Here is a 21,511-nt window from a genome sequence, read left to right as displayed (position 1 = left end):
CCTTGACCTCCTCATACTTCTCATTTGCATTAGGGTCAACTGGGACAACAATTGTTTTCAAGGCATAGTCCTTGATGCGATGTTTATCCAGGATTGCCAGGATCCTGGCCTTCCAGATGACAAAATTGGAAGCCCCGTCCAATCTGTCCTGATCCCTCAATCCGTTCACTGCCATCTCTGCTCCTCTTCTCTAGACTCCCTTTGAGTCCTGATTTCCCTCTCGGAAATCCTCGAGGCCAACTGTCGAATCACTCCTCTCCAATCCTCCTTTGTCGCTGCAACCTAGATCTAGATTTCTTGGCTAGAAATCTGTCGAGGTAGTGCTTCCCTCTACCTTGGTTCAGTCTCCTTAGACAGTGTTCTGTACTCATAGAAACAACGTCCCATGAGCTCCACAAATCAAAATTTACTCAGCTCCCTTAGCCTCAAAAACTGAAGAATATGAGCCCTTATGGCTTTGCGCAACCGCATCTTTGTGTAATCGAAGTGAGAGCTGGATCAACTCCTTCTCTTGGCCACTGCGTCAATCCTTCCTGGCTGAGAAAGATGACTTGGCACCGCGTAGGCTTGATCTACCCCCCCTCTGCCTCTGCGCTGGCCTGGATAGCTGACGCGGTCACTGTGTGGGCTCCTCCTAGCTACTGCGTCACTTTCATCTGGTTCAGAGTGCTGACGCAAGCACTGCGTGAGCCTTTGCGTCACCTTCTCTGCACTGCGTCCCTCCTCCTTCTGCGTCTCTGGCTCTGGAACAACGCTGTCTCTCAGGACAGTTGCTTCTCTGCTGCAAATTCTCAGTTTTTCTCGGCTAGTGGCTTCAGTCGCCTCTGATCTACAATCGCTCTGATACCATGTGAAAATTTTTGAATCTAACACATTAGAAACCCTACTGTAATTTCTGGTTTACTATCTCCTACTTGTTTTGTCCATTAACAAGTTATTTAGTTACATAAACATCAAAGTAAACACAAATGCAACCTTCACAGATATACAGATCATGCACTGAAGTAAATAGAAACAATAACATAAGGGACGCCTTTATTTTTGGACAATTGTCCCCGGAAAAACCCAATGCAGGAAAACTAGTGCAACATATATGAGGGTTTTATTATTAAGCAGATTTTTGAATACAACTAGGGTGCCAAAAATGGCTCACCCTTCAGAGATGTCCTCGGCAGTAGTACCTCTATCCGGAGACAGATATTTTGACAAATTAGCGACCGGATGATCAATCCCATAGTGACTTCGGCTGTTCCTTGTGCTGGAAGCCTGGACAGCAAAAGCTGCTCCAAGCACTGCTTTAGAATTGTGTCACCCTTTCTCGGCTTTGTATCAGCTGATCTGCTCCTTGTCTGGCCCAGAAAATTTCCTAGTGCTGGCTCTAAAGTCCTCTATGACTTTTGCGTCAGCCTCTGCGGCTTATGCGCCAGCCTTTGCGACTTCTGCGTTAGCCTCTACGTCCTTCCGCGTCCTCTGAGCTAGCTCCTACGGCCTCTGCGTCAGCCCTCCTAGGCCTGCGTTGTCTCTCTCGGCACTATGCTGCCTCTCTGCTATGTATTCTTTAGCCTCTTGCTAAACTGCCCCTCACTGCAACTGATCACTTGCTCGATTTCCTCAGCAAACCTTGCCCTAGAAAATCGAACTCACTGATCTCTTTTGGTGTGTCTCCAACTGACCCTCAAGCCTCCTCTTATACTTTTCCTGTTGACGATTCAACGGCTGAGATTAAGTCCCTAATCAACGGCTAAGATTAAATCTGGCTTGATCCTCTCCACTTAGAACTTTCTCACCCATTTTATATTAATACACATTAATATTTTTATTTTCCTAATTTTAGACTTAGGGACCCATTCAAAATATTAATTATTTTAATATCTTTTCATCCGGTTGGAATTTCTCCAAACGATTTCTGAGTCTTGGAGATCTCATGTGCCTTAGCCTCTCCACCAAATTTCATGGCTAGAGCACATCCGATGCTACCAAAAATCAACAAGTACAAGATGGTGTATTGCAACTACAATATATCTCCACTGATGGGCAGGTAGCTGACATACTGACATATTGTCAATGGAATATACCTCCTTATTTTTCATCTAATTTCTCATTTATTTATTTATTTATTCCGGTATGCATTTCTTTGACCTTTAAATTTGTTGACCCTCCATCCCTTGATCGTTCATAATTTTTTTTAGATTTTTTAATAATTATTAATATTTTTAATATTTTCGCTCCAGTGACCGTTATGCCAGTCTTTCATTATTTAAAAGGTTGATCAACTATCACACTTAATATCTATCTGCTTTCTAGTCCCTGAAGATGGGTGGAGTGTCCACTCGAAACGTCGGACAGGGAAAACCTCTACACAGTTCATATCCGAAAGTCTCAAGCAAAAATCTCTTCCTAATAAGAAGCTTGTGTATTTGAGAGACAAGCTTGGCTTGTGTTGACAGTGCTCGATCTGCCAACATGTCAAGGGGATCTCCCTGGTAAGAAGTCTCAATTAGACCTCAGACCGTTTGGTGTAGGAGTCCCAATAGTGGGTCATAAGGTAATGTCTTGATCGCGATGTCACATAGAGGCAAGTAAGGTAACTCTGTCAGTAGCAAGGGTGTGATTGATGCAGTGAGTCAAGGAAGGTGTATGAGAGGTTCTAACACTTCTAAGGGGGAAGGTGGTGAAGGTGAGTTCCAGGTTGAAAGGGATTAGTCCCAACTCAGCTAGGAACACACAACACAAAGGACATGCACAGCTCTCGGCGGAACAGTCCACTCGGATGCGGCAGTCACATCATACAAGGTAAGATAACACGTACAACACTCACGGATCAGTCCGAGACGAGTGCGACGGTTGTTACAACAAGGTTCATGTGAAAGGTCTGTCTGATGTCCGACAGAGCAGTCGACACGGATGGTGACAACATTAACAACATATACAACACATTAACAACAAGATTCATATAATTGCATGTGAATCAGTTCATACACAAGTACGTAAGTTAAACAACATATATCATTAAGGCAACCGGAGCAGTCCAACTACAATAACAACATATGCATGAAAATGTGCTGGCTCTTATTATATAAAGAAGTGTAAGTCTCAATCATACAATACATCCATGTAAACCTGCTAGCCCCAACAGTGGAACGTTATAGCCACATCCGCCTGCTCCTCCAAAGAGATGTACTAGCTCCATGCAGTGGAGAAGCCAAGGCGCGTTACAATACTGTCTAAGCCTTCTTCAAGATAGTCTTAGTAGAAGCTTGGCTAACCAAAAGCCCGATGAATGAGTTATGAGGGACTACTTATAGCAAAGGGTGGGGCAACCCTTGAAATTCCCCTTTGTGACAGTTCAACTGCCCTCAGACTCTTCACTTACTCTATGACTGTTACGTCCAACTGTTGACACTTGACTTACACTTGACATGACTCAACGTTACAATGCACATGTACTCATGTGAGACAACATGGCTTGAGCAAGCCAAGCAAGACATCACTGACACTCGGTCCGCTGTGGTGAGACCAACTCTTTGACATGCTTGTGATGGTGAAGGTGGTGAGTTGATGCCAAGCTTGGTCGTCTGTGATGGTGTGCATGCACCTCATGGTGACATCTTGCTGAAGCGAACTCTTGCCTCCGTTGCAACTGGTGCATTGGTTCGGCCCCTTCATCCAACTCGTCTGCTAACATGCGCATGGTCTTCTTGGGTGTGGCTGAACCGGCAACACACTGATGCATAGTGTTTGTGTTGATCTTCAAGTGTGTGTTGGTGGTCATGCGCATCAACTTGCCGAAGTACATGTTCAGCCCCAGTTGGACTTGCTTCTTGTCTTCGCCTTGGTGAGTGTGTTGAATTGCATGCGTGTGCTCGATGACATGCATGCTGCTTAATCCCTTGCATGCGATCAACATCATTTCTCACCATGTCTTCCCTGTGTTAGCTGCTGGGATGGATCTTTAACTTGTACGGGCGCAATTTCATTTGTGAGTGCGCACGATGCGCCCACTGCTGTTCCTGATCTTGCTGCAACTCATTCGTCTATCTGTGCAACTTCATGTTCTTCCTTGAGTTGCTGCTTCAGCACATGCAACTCCTTCTTTGCTTCATTCTCTGTCTTCGCACGATCTTCACGTCGCGTCGTCACCTCATAGCCGGAGTCTCCAAAATTGCTTTCATCATCAATGGATTTGCTTGAGCTTGCAACCTTGTTCCACCTCCGTGTTGTCAAAAACCCTCCTCTTGCATTCATTGCATTTGGTATGCTGTCTTCAACTGCTGTTCATGATGCTGCTGCTATCATATCTTGTTGTCCTTGTCTACGAACGACTTGATGTCTTCGTGGGTAGGCAAGTCCATAGACACTTGATCGACTGCATCCCCAAGTGTGCTCTGAATGGTGTCTTTGTCTTTGCTCTCCTGGAAACCATTGTACCTGTACTGCTGAGAGGCAGATGAACACCTGCAATACCTGGAGACATGGCAACACTCATGGCAAACAATCTGTCAGTCGAAAACCAAAATGAACATGAGAACTTACTTGCAACATACTTGGGTGAATGATCATGAAGGTTGCGCAATTTCGGCCGGGAGGTCAGGAGACTGACTGCCAAGACTGCACAAGGCACAATCTGGGCTGCTGGGACACTCACTGACTGCTAGAACTGTGCAATGCACAGTTCAGTCTGGTTGCTGACAGCTGGGATTGCGCAATGTGCAATTCCATCTGGGAAGGACTGCTGGCCTAGGGACAAATTTACGCAATTTCTTGGGCCAAGCAGCCATTGTCCTCCAGAAATGCGCAAAGTAGTCTTTGAGGGCAGTGCTGGGCAGGAATGCGCAAATCTGAAGAGGAAGGTGAGCCTTCCTTCCCCAGATTGCGCAATGCAACCTTGGTGAAGGCAGAGTCCGGGCCAAGGTTGGCCCAACTCGCCGATGGGCAACTGAAAGCAACTAAGACAATAAATGCATGGTGACACTAAGTGATAGCAGAAGTGATTGACAGTGCGTGCAAAACATGAATAAAAGATTCAACAAACAGATCAACATGCATGTGGGTGAGGCAGTTCGCGGTTGGACAAATGTCCGTGCAATAGTTTCATGCATGCGACAGCGGTGAGATAACAACGAAAATTGAAACAAAGCTAGGACAAGCTAGAATACATGTAAACGACAACGAGCGTTCAAAGAAATCAAACAAACAATACTCACACAAGCGAAAACACAAAAAGCGACAGAAATGCAACACAAGGCATGGGAAGCGGGCTTACCCCAAAACAGCTGAGCTGAATGTGCCGACTGCTCCTAGATGTGATGTGGGATGTCAGAGCTGCAAGGTTGATGTGAGGAATGAGCTCTGTAGCATCCGGCTGATGAGTTTTGATAACATCAAGGTTGTGACGCGCATGCCACAAATCTAGGGGAAGCGACACTTGGTGGGAGGTTTCTAAATTGCTCCTTGCATGTAACCTCCAACTGCTAAACATAGATCCCTGAGACAAGGGATTCCTTTGCATGCTGCCTTGGGAGAAGTAGCCTATGCATGCAAGTTTGTTTTGCTCGGTCCCGGAGGGAACCGGTCAACTCAGCTGCACATGCAAGAGGCTGTTCGACTGCTTGAAGGAAATGCGCATTTTTGGCTGGGAGCTGGGCTGACTGCCCAGGAGATTTGCGCAATTTCTGGGCAGAGCAGCTGATTGCTGCCCAAATTTGTGCAAATTCTGGGCTGAGCAGCCTTGCTGGGGAAATTTGCGCAAATCCTACTGGGAGTGTTGGCAGGCAGGATTGCGCAATCTTGGAGCCCAGTAGGCTGCCAGAGAGGATTGCGCAATTTCTGGAGGGAAGGCTGGTTGCCCTCCAGAAATGCGCAATTTTCAAGGGGAAGCTGCTTAGCTACAGCTGGACCAAGTCCGGGTGAACAACCTGTGAGGGGAATGGATCAAGCTATGACCGGCAGGCTGCCTTTGTGCAAGAAAGAGATTGAAGCTTGTGAACTTGACGAAGCAAGGCAAGTTGCTGTGAAGGTTGGAAGGGAGGCTCCAAAACAAGGATAAGGCGAAATTTTGGAGGGTGGTTGTAGCCGTTACAACGATTTGGTTGATATATCCTCCCTAGTTGAGAGGGAGAGATAGGCACGTCATTCTTGTCTTCACTTGTGAAGACAGAATGGAGGATTGTGTAAGCATTTGGCATCCGATACTCTCTGAGGATGTGGTAGGGCATCCAAGATGAGACTAGTCGTGGACCGATATTCTTTGAGGACTGACTATCCAAGATAAGAATAGTCCAAAGAAGGTCATACTCTATGAACACCCGAGTGGAGTATGTACCTTGAGAGACAATGATTATGGTGTCTATAAATCATTGGTCTCACCAACATTGTTCTCTTATCTTGTGGAGAGATAGAGCTGTTAGTCAAGGTGTTGCTATGTGACAATGCTGGTTGGTATGATGCTAAAACAAATGGGTTACCAATCCGACTCTTCTTATGAGATCTCTTCAGATTGAGAATGTCCATGTACCATATATGAATACCTCCCTAGTTAAGAGGGAGTGTTGAAAAATGTGTAACTAGGTTCGGTCTTCATAAAGATGAAATGTACTTTTGATTCTTGTAAAGTGTAAAATGAAAGAAAATTATTATTATTATTTTTGGAGCATGGGTTTCATGCTCAAGGTCTTTTATTTTATAGGTCAAGCACCCATTGAGTGCTTCTAGGGTTTGTCCTAGGTCAAGAAGTCAAAAGAGTCATTGTCATAAGTTGAAGACCCCATTGGGCACATTGTAACTTGTAAAGAAAATTATTTTTGTCTTAAAAGGTGTCCAGATACCCTCCAAGACCAAGTCGGCCTGGCAGCTGGTAAGTCGGCCTAAAAGGAAGAGCCATGTCCACCTTGAAGAGCCTATATATAGGAGGGAACTCGTCCTCCTTGAGACACATTCACTCATCTCTCATTCTAGCGAAGAAGAAGGAAGAAGAAAGCATCGAAGAAGGAAGAGGATGAAGAAGATCTTTGTTTGGGCTATTTCTCTCTCACGCGTGCTAAGGAGAACGAGGGTTTCTGCAACAGATTTGGGGTTTCTATCTACAAGTTCGATCTTGGAGAAAAGAAGGCAAGTAGGTCAAGCGAAGGTCACCAAGGGTCATCCTCAAGCTCTAGAAGTGAGGGAAAGGCAAGCGAAGGTCAAAGGAAGGTTCATAATACAGATCGAAGCTCACACGTGTGGCAACAACTACTGCTGGGGGGGCTGAAATTTCAGATCTGTAGTGGAGGCCAAAATTCTGCAGCTGGAGGTCGAAGAAGTGTTATTGGAAGAGATTTGACTGGGTTTGATTGGATCAAGGTTAGCACATCATACAGAGAGGTTGGTCTTGGTCTTGGAGGGTTATGAAATCAGTCTCAAGGTTTTGGAATTCGTTAATTGAAGAATCTATAAGGAAGAAAAGAGATTTGTGGGTTTTCCTCTCAAGTGGAGAGGTTTTGGCCCTGGCTTGCAACCTATATTCTGTGTTCTTGTTCTTCTTGTTTTCGGTAGTTGTTTGATGATACACACATATAATAATAAGTAACAAAGCTAATAAGTAAAAAGACATCACAAGCAATTTTCAAGTGAAGAGAAATCACTATAATCATTGCCCTATAGATTTCTCAATACTAAGTGCTTTCGGGAGTGAGGTTGGTGGATCCCACCTTACAAAGACAATTGATTGGATCCTTGATGTATCTTTTCAACAGTTGGCCAAATATTTGTTTTGCTGTGAACACGCTTAGTCAGTTCATGGTGGAACCGAGGAGGGTTCATTGGGTGGTAGCAAAGCATGTGCTCAAGTATCTTTGTGGTACAATGGAGTATGATCTAATATATGTGAGAGTTGGTGGAGTGAAGTTGCGAGGCTACACAGATTTACACTGGGCAGAGAGTGCAATGGACATGAAGAGTACTTCAAGTTGTTATTTTAGCTTAGGATCAACTATGATCTCATTGTATAATAGTTGGAAGCAACACTGATTGGCACTTAGCTAAGCTAAGGCTGAGTACGTAGCGCTGAGTCCGGCGAGTTGTGAGGCCATATGGCTTCGTGAGATGCTCACAAGATTATTTGGTCATGAGATGGGGCCCACTGTGATTCACTGTGACAATTAGAGTTGCCTTAGGCTCTCTGAGAATCCAATGTTTCATGATAGGTCCAAGCACATAGAGATCAAATACCACTTCATTAGATAAAGGGCCCAGAGTGTTGAAATTCGAGTGCGATCTAGAATTTCTAATCATGATAATTACTTGTGACTGATATATATGTTCTTCATTTAGTATCTACTTCATTCAATTAGGTCATCGAGCAATTATATAAGTACAATGCACAAAAAGGCAAGAGACACCATAAAATAGGCCAGTGGCTAGGGTAAAACCCACAAGGGGAAAACCCAACAATCCTTTCCTTATAAAATCTTTTGTCAACAAGAGAAATCCAAGTCAGAGATACACTGGCCAGTAATCCAAGTGCCAAGTCAACCCTCCTCATGGTTGTCCACAATACTGTCTTTAGAATGCCACATGCTACTACAATAAAGTGTCTCAACAACTCTCACAATAGTAGAAGAATATAACCTTCAGGAATTCACATAGCCACATAAAATATAGTTTCATAGATAGTTTGGACACCACAGAAGCATAGTGCCACAACGAGTTCGGATACCACAAAAAATAAGTGCCTCAGACAGATCCAAATCTTGTCCTCCACAGAAGAGATGTGAAATAGTTGCCAAGTGATGAAGTATAGATGCCAATTTATAGTTATTCGTTCATGCAAAGGGACACGTCCTTTGGGCAGGCCGACTTGTCTTCTAAAGGGTGGACTTGGTCAACTTGGAGACACAAAATCATACTTAAAAATTCATTTTTCTTTTCTTTTAAATGTCTTAATGGGCCAAGGCAAAAACAATTTTTCTTTTTGACTTTTTACATAATATTATGAAGACTGAATATAGTTACAAAATTCAACACAAAGAGGTGTTGTGAGATTGCATTACATCTCTCGAGATGAATAGGTAGTAGATATCCTCACCAAGTCTCTAGTGAAGGGGAAGTTTGTGTTTTACAGATAAAGGTCGCGGGTGGTGGATAATACCTTCCTTGCTAGGGGGGAGTGTTGATTTTGCAACCTTGGAAGGTCTTCTACATTGGCTTGGTGTCTTAGCATGTTGAAGATATTTGATTGCCTCTTTGGGTGTTTGCTTGGTGGAGTAAGTGATATTATGGTTTCTTTCACAAGGTTAACTTAGGAAAAATACAATAATGGATCTAATTAATTATTGTGGACTATTAGGCCAAAGTTCTAAGGATAAATAATAAAATTATTTAAGTGACTTAGATATAATTTCAATTGTTGATCTCAAGTGAGGCTTAGGATTTAATCCTAGCCATTGATCACTTAGGAGATTAGGGTTAGGGATTTTAACTTAATGAAATTATAAAATAAGCCTAAGGGAGAGGTGAAGACACACAATTGTGGAGAAAACAATTTTCTCTAGAGCGAGAGGCTTGAATAGACTAAAGAGAAGCGAGGAGAATTGTAACAGGGAATTTCAAGAGAAATTCAAGAAGGTTGAGTTCAAGAAAGAGGGAAATCGAGTTGTTGAAGAGGAGCGCCGAATTGTGGAGGAGGCTGAAATATCTAGACAAGCTGATTTCTCAAGTGCGGAGGGGCCATATGACATGAGAAGAAAGGGGGCTCAGTTGTTGGTGAGACAGGTCCAATTCTCTAGGGCCAACTCCAAGTTACTTTAGGAGGGTCAATTTTTGGGGGCCAATTTTCCAAGTGGGGCCAAGTTTCCAGGTTCCTAGCAGTTGTATTTTTTTAAGTATTCTATGTGGGTCTAACCCAAAATTTTCCAGAATTTAATAATATGAAGGAAGATTGTGTTGCGTATAAATTTACTGTTGTAGTGTGATTGATCTCTCCATATTATTTCCACTGCATTTTATTTTAGAGTTAATATACCAATGTGTTTATTTTATCAGTGCAATTGCAGAAATGTTTGAGATAAATGTTTTTTGGGTTTTTTAATAAATTGTTGAAGTAAAATAAATCAGATCTGGTATAAAGAATTTAACGAGAGAGGGAGAGAGATTCTATGCCATTGATGTTTGCTTTCTACTTCTCGATATGAGGGGGAGGTGTACCTAAAAATATATTTATAACAAAGACATTTTGATGTGGATAATGTGGGTCATAACGAAAATATTTCAATAGTCATGTTGAGTAAAATATTTCAATGTCAACAATGTATATATTACATAAAACAAATGCAAATGAAAAATTTCTTATAGTTAAAACATTTTATTAGATCCCTGTTAACTCCATGTTAACCCTAGATCTATTATTGCCAAGAAGCATCAAATCTCTCTAGTTGCAAACCTTTCTTCAAGTTATGGGAAGAGGTTGATAACGGTCATCTTGGGGTTCTACCATCCAGTCATGGATCCATGTTAACCCAGATCTATCAAGTGCTGACAGGGATTAAATCTTTTGAGATGCAACCCTCTTTTAGAGTGCATAATTTGAAGAAAGGTTTGTACCTAGACAGTTTTGATCTCTCTTGGCACTTATAGGTCTGGGATTAACATGGAGTTAACATCTTATATTCTCATACTGATTCACTTTTCTATGGGTTTAAGTTTTGAAACTGCTATTGCAGATTCCTGAAAAGACTTTCAAGCTTAAATAGCAATTTTGTGAACATTGTTGATGGATTTTACTTCTGGTTGATGTGTTAATTCTAAAAGTCTTTTCATGACTGCAAACAGACATTTGTTTCATTTGGAAATTTTCTGGCAATAACTGTCTCTCTTTTGATGGGATTGTGTGACAGGAGATATGGAATGGTCCATATTCAAATGCTAGTTTTCCAGTATATGCTGAAGACATAGATGCTGGTGGAAGTGCATCTCCTTCAACATCCATGCTTTCTGAAGTTGCTCGTAGCAAAGGGATCACAATAGTTGGTGGATCAATTTCGGAACGCAGTGGTGATCACCTCTACAACACGTGTTGTGTATTTGGAAAAGATGGAGAACTGAAAGCTAAACACAGAAAGGTAGGTCTTAAGAGCGTTAAAAAATTCCAAAGAAAGTTGTCTATTCTTTGTTTCACTTGGATTCCAGAATTCTTGTATATAAGGATATATGACAACACAAATGTGAATTGAAGACTAGAGTTTTTTACTGTTGATGTGAAGAAAAATGTATCTATGAGTGAAACAAAATCATTCATTTAAACTTTCAGGCAAAAGAAGAGACTCATAGAAATTTACATTGTTCATTTGCAGATACATCTTTTTGACATTGATATTCCTGGAAAGATTTCCTTTATGGAATCCAAAACACTTACAGCTGGCAATACCCCGACAATTGTAGACACAGGTATTTCAATTTTTATTCCATTAGGTTATGATATTGTAAAGCTATGCAGAATTCAAAACTTCTTGGTAGGTACACACTTTCTTTCATTGTTGATGTGTGCTATGTAGAAGAATTTGGAGTGTGCAGCAAAGTATGTATTTTAAATTTTTGCTAATGTAGCAATACTGCAATTCACTACTATACTGGTTGTTGGATGCAGGTTTCATAGTTTTGAATTTTGTACTTCTAGAGTAAAATTAATTTGTCAATTGGAAACAGATGTTATTTTGAACAGGGGATACAATTTTAGGGTATGTACCTAATTACTGTGATTAAATTTTGATAAATTTGTTATTAGAAGGAAATTGTGCAGTGTGCTGAATAATCAACGGAGGTATGCACAGTATTGAAGTCTAAAGGTCCAGTATGTTGGAATTATGGGTTTAATATTCATATGTGGCTACAGCCCAGTCATATGCATCATTAATGTATTTGTAATATAGCAAAGACCATCCTTTGCTCATTTATTATTATTTATTAATGATAGGGAGTCGTTGAGGCTGACCTGGTCAAACTTGTACACATAGGTCCCGTTACTTTGTAAACTAACACTTCAATTTAAAGTCGAAAAGAGCATTGCTAGCCTATGGGCAACTTGGAGAGGTTATTTATTGTCACCACAATAACCCTCAACCACTCTTTAGGTTGGCTCTTCTCTAACTCAAGGGGGGCTTCCCTAATGTAGGATTGCTAAAGCTTAGACAATAAGAGGTCAAGGTGAAATCAAGAGGGGATTTAACAAAACAAATGTTGTATAAAGGAAAATGAAAAGATGATGGGTAGATCAAGCCTAGTGCCTATTCACTGGGCATTGACTCAAAGGATGAAACTATGAGTGATGCTCTTACGTACAATTAAGACATGAAAGAGCTGGAATGAACAAATCTACAATTGTCCTTAATTTGCTAATGTGAAATATACTTGGAGGACCCATTTAAAGAGAACCTCTAAGGATAGTTTGGTGTGTGCTTGTCAAATGGAAAAAGTAAATTCCAGCCATCTCACATTAAGAAATTTGAGTGTGACAATGACATTTCCATCAAATAAAACATCAAAGGTATTGAAAGGGAAATCAACTACTCTCAAGACACTTCTAAGAGGTAAGTTGCAACAACTCAAATTTAAGAAGATAGGTACAGTCTTACTTGTTTTTTCATGACCTTGGTGTCTAGGATAGAATCTTAAATCACTAACACTACCGAACCAAGAATCACAACGAAACTACTTTGCACAGTGGAATATAAACAATATAAAATCTACTAGTGCACAAAATATATACTAATTTTTACAATTTTCAACCCAACTTCGTTATATTAATCAAACTGAATAATGCATTAGTCTAGGGCTCCCGTACCAGGGATAATGGCCCTCAAATATCCACTAGTACAAGAATGCAAAACTGGGGCTTGGTGTCAATCCATCGACAATCAATCTACCCTCAACAAGATACTTTGACCATCTGATTGTAGCACGCTCTCTCAGCTCCTCTCGGTCGTACCATGTACTTGTCGGGTCCTTCGGCTCCCAATCTCCACCACTGCCTCTATCAACGATCCAAGTCCATTTGGCCACTGAACCTTGGCTCTCCAATTTGCTCACTAGTTGTAACTTGTGCCTCAGTCCATCAAGGGCACAACACATTGAGACTCATGTCGAGTTGTTCACAACTCCGTTTGTGAACAACTCACAACTGCCCACTACTGCTCCTCAGCTACTTAGGGACTTCAACCCACTATGGTCTTCTTGCGCTGCTCCAATGAAGACCAACACAGGGCACGAAGGGTTGCCACCTATTGCTGCAAGATGTCCATCTCCCACAATGAACATGGGCTAGGAGGACTGCCCTTCTTCTGCTGTAGATGTCCTTCGCCACACATAAGTCTAGGGCTATTCAAACTTCTCCTGGCTGATCAAACCCTTGAGCTCATCTTTTGCTGCTCTAGCAACCACCTAAGTCCATGAAGATGGTGCACACCGGGCTCCAACTTGGGCACTATCACGTTGTCCTCCAACAGACCATAAATACCCAATCCAAAGTCCACACTTGGTCCACTCTAACACTGCCCTCCAATAGACCACGAGTGGCCAATCCTGCTGTAGCATCTGGTCCTAGTTAGGGCATCCAAACATCTAGGAAACCCTCCTCATGGCTGCCAACAAACTTCTCAACATGTCCTCTCCTAGGACCCTCATCCACTAGCATCGTCATCACCAAAAGACCATTCGCTGCATGTTGCTGGTGATCTCTTGCCTAGGGTTCTATGCATGTACTAGTCTGGTTAGGACACACTAACAACCCTACACCAATGCCCTAATCTTCTCCAAACAGGCCGCTTACTTCAGCTGAAGGTTCCTAGGTATCCAAGGTGATGTCGTAGGACTTGGGCACCTCCACAAAGCTCCCTACAACAATCAACTTGTTCTTGAAGCAATCTGCCCACTCCAACACTCTAAACAAGCCTAACATACAAGGAGAATACCCCTGTTTTGCCTCGCTGCCCTTAGAGATGACTACCACCTGGTTAGGAGGGCCTTTCTAGGCCTCTCGACCCTCTAAACTTCACCTTCCAACTATTGCTATAACAGTCGCTCATTGCGTCCCTGTAAACAGAGATATACACCTCAAAACCATGCACAAAACAATCATTAAACTCACTGTAGTCCGCAGCTTGATCTGCAAGGTAACACTGCTCCAATGTGTCACTAAACTGCCCTCAAGCCATCCTTCTTGCCTCTTGCAATGTGGCTAAGAGATGCGACTCTTCTTCTCTAAAATACGCACCCAAAACAATGAGAATATCTCCACAAACTGGGTTACCTACCTCAGCCTCCCTTGCTACAAACTCGCACCATAATTTAGAGCTCCTTGTGATGATTGATGTACCTTAGGATATGTCTAAATGACCTCCCAATGACTCTTATTTATACATGTCTCATGTGCAACGTCTAGCCCACTCTTGGGCTCTCCAACAATAAGGCTGACTTGTATTATGGTGCACAAACCCACATGAAACTTAAAAAATTCATGACTCCACTTTGACAACTCGAAATTCGATGATTCTCGATGCGTTGGGTTTGTCTCAACATCCTCTATCATCTAAGTCTCATCACAGTTTTGGCCCAAACATCGATGGGTGCAAAACCCCAAGCTTGGGTTTCAAGCCCACAAGGCCACTTGTGGAGCTCCTTCCTCCAAACCTTCGATCCTCAAGGCTTGGAGTACCTCCCAAGCTACAAAAATCAACACTCCCTCTTAGCGAGGGAGGTACTTCCAAGACTAGGAAGTAACCATCAACAACACTGACGACACTAGCCCATTTGACATCCATCACTGCAACATACCCTATAGAATGATCCCGACAATCTTAGTAGTGCCTCAGCCTCATCACATCTGAACCTGAAGATCCCAAACCTCCATAGGGATGCACCCTCTGAGGTTGGACTCCCTCTAAGCCTACACGATCTCCACTGGCTCAATCCTTCAAGCACTCATCCTCCTGGATCAAATACCACATGTGCAAATCCCTCCAATCTTGGATATGCAACATCACGATCCAATGAAGACTCTAGCCTGCTAATATGTAGTCCATCACATGAAGCAATCTTAATTATACTGATCTAGTCCATGCCAAAGAAGTCCTTGAGCTGCCCTAACCGTCCATGGCAAATCAACGAAAGTCCATGATCAGTAATCTGTCCTACAATAAACAGTTATTCACCAAGCTCTCCATCAATCCACTAGAACTCCCAGCCAATCTTGTTGCGAAGCCAATCAAGACCACATCTCCATGTCTTCAGCTGAACCCTTTGCTCCATGATCTACACACCAACAACTCCCTTTGAGTTGCTTCGCTGTGCACACTCTGATCCACTGTCCCTAAAAGTAGCTCATATTAATATGCTTTGATACCATGTTGATGTTGTTTTTCCACGACCTTGGTGTCTGGGATAGAATCTTAAATCACTGACGCTACCAAACCAAGAATCACAACGAAACTACTTTGCACAGTGGAATATAAACAACAGTAAATCTACTAGTGCACAAAATATAGACAACTTTTTACAATTTTTAAGCCAACTTCGTTATATTAATCAAACTGAATAATACATTAGTCTAGGGCTCCCGTACTAGGGATAATGGCCCTCAAATATCCACTAGTACAAGAATCCATAACTGGGGCTTGGTGTCAAACCATCGACAACCAATCTACCCTCAATAAGATATTCTGACCATCTGGCTGTAGTGCGCTCTCTCAGCTCCTCTCGGTCATACCATGTACCTGCTCAGTCTTTCGGCTCCCGATCTGCAACACTGCCTTTATCAATGATCCAAGTCCATTTGGCCCTTGAACCTCGGCTCTCCAATCTACCCACTAGTTGTGCCTTAGTCCATCAAGGGCACAACACATCAAGACTCCCGTCGAGTTGTTCACAACTCACAATTGCTCACTGCTGCTCCTCAGCTACTTAGGGACTTCAACCCACTATGGTCTTCTTGCGTTGCTCCAATGAAGACCAACATAGGGCACAAAAGGCTACCACATATCACTGCAAGATGTCCATCTCCCACAATGAACACGGGCTAGGAGGACTACCCTTCTTCTGTTGTAGATGTCCTTCTCCGCACACAAGTCTAGGGCTACTCAAACTACTCCTGGTTGATCAAACCCTTGAGCTCATCTTTTGCCACTCTAGCAACCACCTTAGTCCATGAAGATGGTGCACACTAGGCTCCAACTTGGGCACTATCACACTGTCCTCCAACAGACCATAAATACTCAATTCAATGTCCACACTTGGTCCACTCTCATGTTGCCCTCCAACAGACCATGAGTGGCCAATCCCGCTGTAGCATCTGCTCCTAGTTAGGGCATCCAAACATCTAGGAAACCCTCCTCTTGGGTACCATCAGACTTCTCAACATGTCCTCTCCTAGGACCCTCTTCCACTAGCATCCTCGTCGCCAAAATACCATCTGCTGCATGCTACTACTGATCTCTTGCCTAGGGTTCTATGCATTTACTAGTCTAGCTAGGGCACACCAACAAGCCTACATCGTTGCCCTAATCTTCTCCAAGTAGGCCGCTTAATTCAGCTGAAGGTTCCTAAGTATCCAAGGTGATGTTGTAGGACTTGGGCACCTCCACAAAGCTCCCTACAACAATCAATTCAGACTTGAAGCAATCTTCCCACTCCAGCACTGTAAACAAGCCTAACAAAGGAGAATACCATTGTTTTGCCTCGCTGCCCTTAGACATGACCGCGACTTGGTTAGGAGGGCCTTGCTAGGTCTCTTGGCCCTCTAAACTTCACCTCCCAACTGTTGTTGTAGCAGTCCCTCACTACGGCCCTGTAAACAGAGATATACACCCCAAAACCATGCGCAAAACAAATTAAACTCACCTATAGTCTGCAGCCTGATTTGCAAGGTAAGACTACTCCAACGTGTCACAAAACTGCCCTCAAGCCATCCTTCTTGCCTCATGCAATGTGGCTAAGAGCTGTGGCTCTTCTTCTCTACAATCCGCACCTAAAATAGTGAGAATATCTCCACAAATTCGGCTACCTAGCTTAGCCTCCCTTGCTACAAACTCACACTATATTTCAGAGCTCCTTGTGGTGATTGATGTACCTTGGGATATGTCTAAATGACCTCCCAACAACTCTTATTTATACATGTCTCATGTGCAATGTCTAGCCCACTCTTTGGCTCTCCAACAACAAGGCCGACTTGTATTATGGTGCACAAACCCACATGTAAACTTCAAAAATTCATAACTCCACTTTGACAACTCAAAATTCGATGATTCTTGATGTGTTGGATTCGTCTCGACATCCTCTATCATCTCTATCCATCACATGTCAAAGTCTTGTCACGGTTTTGGCCCAAACATCAATGGGTGCAAAACCCCAAGCTTGGGTTTCAAGCCCACAAGGCCACTTGTGGAGCTCCTTCCTCCAAACCCTCGATCCTCAAGGCTCGAAGTACCTCCCAAGCTACAAAAATTAACATTACTCATGCATTACCCCTTCAAAGCATATCCCCTTGCAAGTATTTCTATCAATAACATTTAACAAGTAAAGTCCAACATAGACACCTCATAGGAGAGAAACCTTTGTACTTGTATTACCGTCAAAATATTCACGTAAGCTCTAAGGGAAGAGTCCCCTAATCCAACCATCCCAAGTGAGGGAGAGAGCAAACACTTATATACTTTTGAGATTTGTTATGCCTCGTATTGTTTGAGGTTCCGCTTTGTGATTTTCCTAACATTTATGGAAATTTTCTATTGATTCCTTGGAGCTATTGGACTGACTTTGGGGGGGGGGGAGTCATCTTTATGAATTCCCTTATCTTCATGGCATGATATCATTTGATGAAAGTCTTTGGTCGGGGGAGTCTCATTTCTCCTTGGTTGGATGATTGTGCTTGTTTCTTGGTGATCTTCCTACATGTGCTTGCCTTGTTGATCACCCCTGAGTTGTAGTTTTGATGGATGTGGAGCATACTATATCATTATGGTGCTATGGAATATATGCTTATCTTGTAAATGGATGATGGTTTCTAGACCCCTAGGGGGTTAGATGACGATGGTGGTAGGAGGTAGATATTTCATGACATCGATGTTGATATTTCGTAGTGACTTGGTGGGTGGATGTGGGATGTTGGCATCATATTTTGGATGTGTGATGGTGAATATACTTGATGAATGGATTGGTTAGCATTTTTTAATTTCTCCTTCTCTTATGGGGTTGCTATGGGGGGATACATTGTCTTTGTGGGATTTCCCTGTGTGATTTAATCTTTATTATGTAACATTTGTTAGATATCAACTAGGGGAAAATGTGTTTAATGATGTCAGTACCCTCATTGATTTGTTATTTCCTAAGTTTGAGTTAGAAGTGGGGGTACTACATATGATTTGATGGTGATCTAACTTTTTTCCAAAGGTTGGATAGTTACTTTTGATGTAATAACCCCTTGGTTGGGATTTATGTTTTGTTGTTATCATGGTGGGGTTTTGCTGGGGAGGTGTTAACCCCAATAGCACTTCTTGTTACTGAAGGGTTGAGATCTAGTGAGACTCAGTGATATTGGTCTATTACTAGACGCTTCATGGCATAACCATCGATTAGACAAGCTTTCATGTTCAATTTCGTTTAGCTTTTAGGAAACTGCTAATTTGTGCAGTTCCTCTTTTTTGGATATTCAGACTGTAAGGGGCACACACATTAGACTTGACTACATTTTCTCGATCTTAGCGAGAAGGCGAGTCCAACAGGACCCATTTCACTCAAATCTGAAATGTCACATCTTCTTTTGCTTTTTGCTTTTTTTGTAATTGTGGGCCAGTATGTCAGTTGGCCAAAATTTGTACTTATGCTTTTTTGCTTTTTCAGAAGACTGCCTTTTTTGTTGGAAAATCAGAAAGGAAAAAATATTTTCTTTATGTTGATAATTACTTGTAATATTCTTATGTTTTTATTAACTTTCTTGTGTCTTCTTTTATCTTAGTTCATCAAGAAATTACCAAAATTATAACACGAAGATCAAAGACACCAGATGCAGGCAGACAACTAGGGAAAAACCCCTATCTAGGGGAAAACCCAGTTAACAACTCTTCCTTTAATAGTTTCACGAGATGATCCAAGACTCCTTGACCTAGACACAAACTTCATCCAATCACCAAGTCAGGCCTTCCCTTCAGCAGCAACTTCGACCAAGAACTTTGATCTTGTAGCAGCAAAACTTCGATCTTGAAGCAACAGCGGAAACTTTGACCTAGTAGCAACAACACTTCAATCTAGAAGTAATAACAAAATTTTGACCTAGATGTAGCAGCAGAAACTCGACCTTGACGCAACACTTCGACCTTCCAACAAATAGTCCAGTAAATTCACACATGGGAGAGAGAAACAACCCAAAAACTTCGATTTCCTTTTCCAGCAAATCTTTTTCTATTTCTTCTGCAATTTTGTATTCTTGTGCTTCCTTCTCTTGGATATCGAACTTGTGTGAGTGATACTCCACATGAATCGAATTGCACTTCTATATATACCCTTTTCTGTGGATCGAATTGCCCTAATGTAGGCCGACTTCATTAGGTAAGGGCCGACTTGGTGTGGAGGTGACAAATGACTTATTTTACTCAATAATAATTCTTTTTACATGATTCAAAAGCCTAAGAAGGGTGTCATAAAATGGACAATGACTCTAATGACTCAAGGCAAAACCTAGAAGTCCTCAATTGGGACTTTGACCTATAGCATGATGACCCAAACACGAAACCCATGCTTTAATAAGTCATATTAATAATAATAAAAATTTCCTTTTTCTTTCTTTCGATAAATATATATTGACTCAAATACAATTTATGAAGATCGTACCTAGTTACATTCTTCAACACTCCCTCTTAACTAGGAAGGTATTCATGATTACACACATATATATATACAAGTACATGGAAGATCTCAAAACACATGAACCATGAAGAGTTTAGGCACACACAGTGCCACAGACTAAATTCCTGACCAGGCAATCTATCCTAGTGGGACTAAGATGGACTAAAGCTTTCAGCCACTCTAGGTACCATCAAGCTTACTTGCTAACCATCAACCCAGGGAACTAGGTGTGTAATGCAAGGTCAGAGCTCTTTGACCAACGCCATCCTCCCTACTTCGGGAACTAGAAATCAACACATAGGCCGACTAGATGTCTTCTCAGGCATTATATATTACACACAATGCCTCAACAAATCTCTCCCGATCAAACAGATCGGTAACATCAAGCATGCTTCCAAAACTTCGAGAGATTTACCTGAACAATCACAACCCCAATTAGTAACAAACATTCAAATACAAAAGTAAACACAAACCTTCGGGGTCTTCAAACATCCTGATGTTGCTTCATAATTTATCACAGTAGGACTTAGAGACTTCCCAAACGAATCTTGACAGAAGTTTCTCAACCATACAACTTCCTTTCCCACTTTACATGCAACAACATATTCTACAATTGAATCCTGCTTTCCTTCTTTCAATAGCATCCCAATATACATTCTCCAATTCCTTCTTCAAGGTACCCATCATGACTATGATATGCCCTCCCTCTTGGGAGATTTCTTCTATCCAGGCTCCCTCTTAACTTAGGGAGATCAACTTCTTTTCCATATCATCGAAGAATCTTTCATGGCTTCATCCCTTCTTATCAGAGTCATCTTGATTCATATAACTTCCTTTATCATGCTTATCAATCAAATCAACTTTACTTACAAATATCTTCAACATCTTGAAGATTATGTGCTTGCACAACTTAAACAACAAGTACAACCAAATACAGATATAGAAGCATGAATGGAAGTATTAGACTTTATATATCAAATACCTAAACTTAGTTAGGTTCATAATCAACAAGAAACACATACTTTTAAAATTCAACTTCTTGCTCGAGTTTTGTTACAAACCCTAGATCACACCAGTGACTTATCAAGGTATCAGTGTCATTATATCTAAGGCCTCAATATTTCTTTTAGAGATATGACAAACTCTACTATATATAATATATTGCAAACCCTAGAAGCAATTCAAACAAGTATAGTTCTACAATGCATCCAAGAACTTTAGAATTCATATGTTAGACTTCTACTAGTATTTAATGCAAACCCTAAATTCCATACATGATACACTAAGCTTCAACAATCAAAACCAATCACAACACAAACTAAGTTTTTAGCAACTTGACCAACCTTTTTGTACACCCTAGATTTTATCATCACATCATTTCCTAGAATGTCAAACTTCGACTAGGGCTTAGTTATAAACCCTAGAGCTTATGAACATCAATAATTAGGTTCGCACATATACATATCTAGGATTTCATAATCATGCACAAGCATATCATAGCAACATATATTAGATAAACCCAAGACACAAATATCAATATATATTAAAGTTAGACATATAACAATCTTGATTAGGCTAAGGTTTTGATCAGGGGGACGAACATACACCTAGGGTTTCATTTGTGGGAGCTTACTCTAGATATTATAAGGGT

General features: G+C 41.7%; 1 protein-coding gene across 2 annotated transcripts in view; it reads left to right on the top strand.

Moving 5' to 3' along the window:
* LOC149256452 (omega-amidase, chloroplastic-like) overlaps positions 1–21,511 on the top strand; it is a 194,806-nt gene that overhangs the window by 34,522 nt on the left and 138,773 nt on the right. For both annotated transcript variants that reach the window (XM_089460750.1, XM_089460749.1), the window contains exons 3-4: positions 10,869–11,093; positions 11,325–11,418. In XM_089460750.1, coding sequence (XP_089316876.1) covers positions 10,869–11,093; positions 11,325–11,418 — 319 coding nt within the window. The remainder of the gene's footprint in view (positions 1–10,868; positions 11,094–11,324; positions 11,419–21,511) is intronic.

Source organism: Pinus tabuliformis, chromosome 7 (genome assembly GCF_031772625.1).
Source record: "Pinus tabuliformis cultivar Carrire ecotype Pingquan chromosome 7, CPIR1, whole genome shotgun sequence".
Lineage (NCBI taxonomy): Eukaryota > Viridiplantae > Streptophyta > Pinopsida > Pinales > Pinaceae > Pinus > Pinus tabuliformis.
The sequence above is the reverse complement of the archived record's forward strand: the minus strand, read 5'-3'. Positions and strand labels throughout refer to the sequence as shown.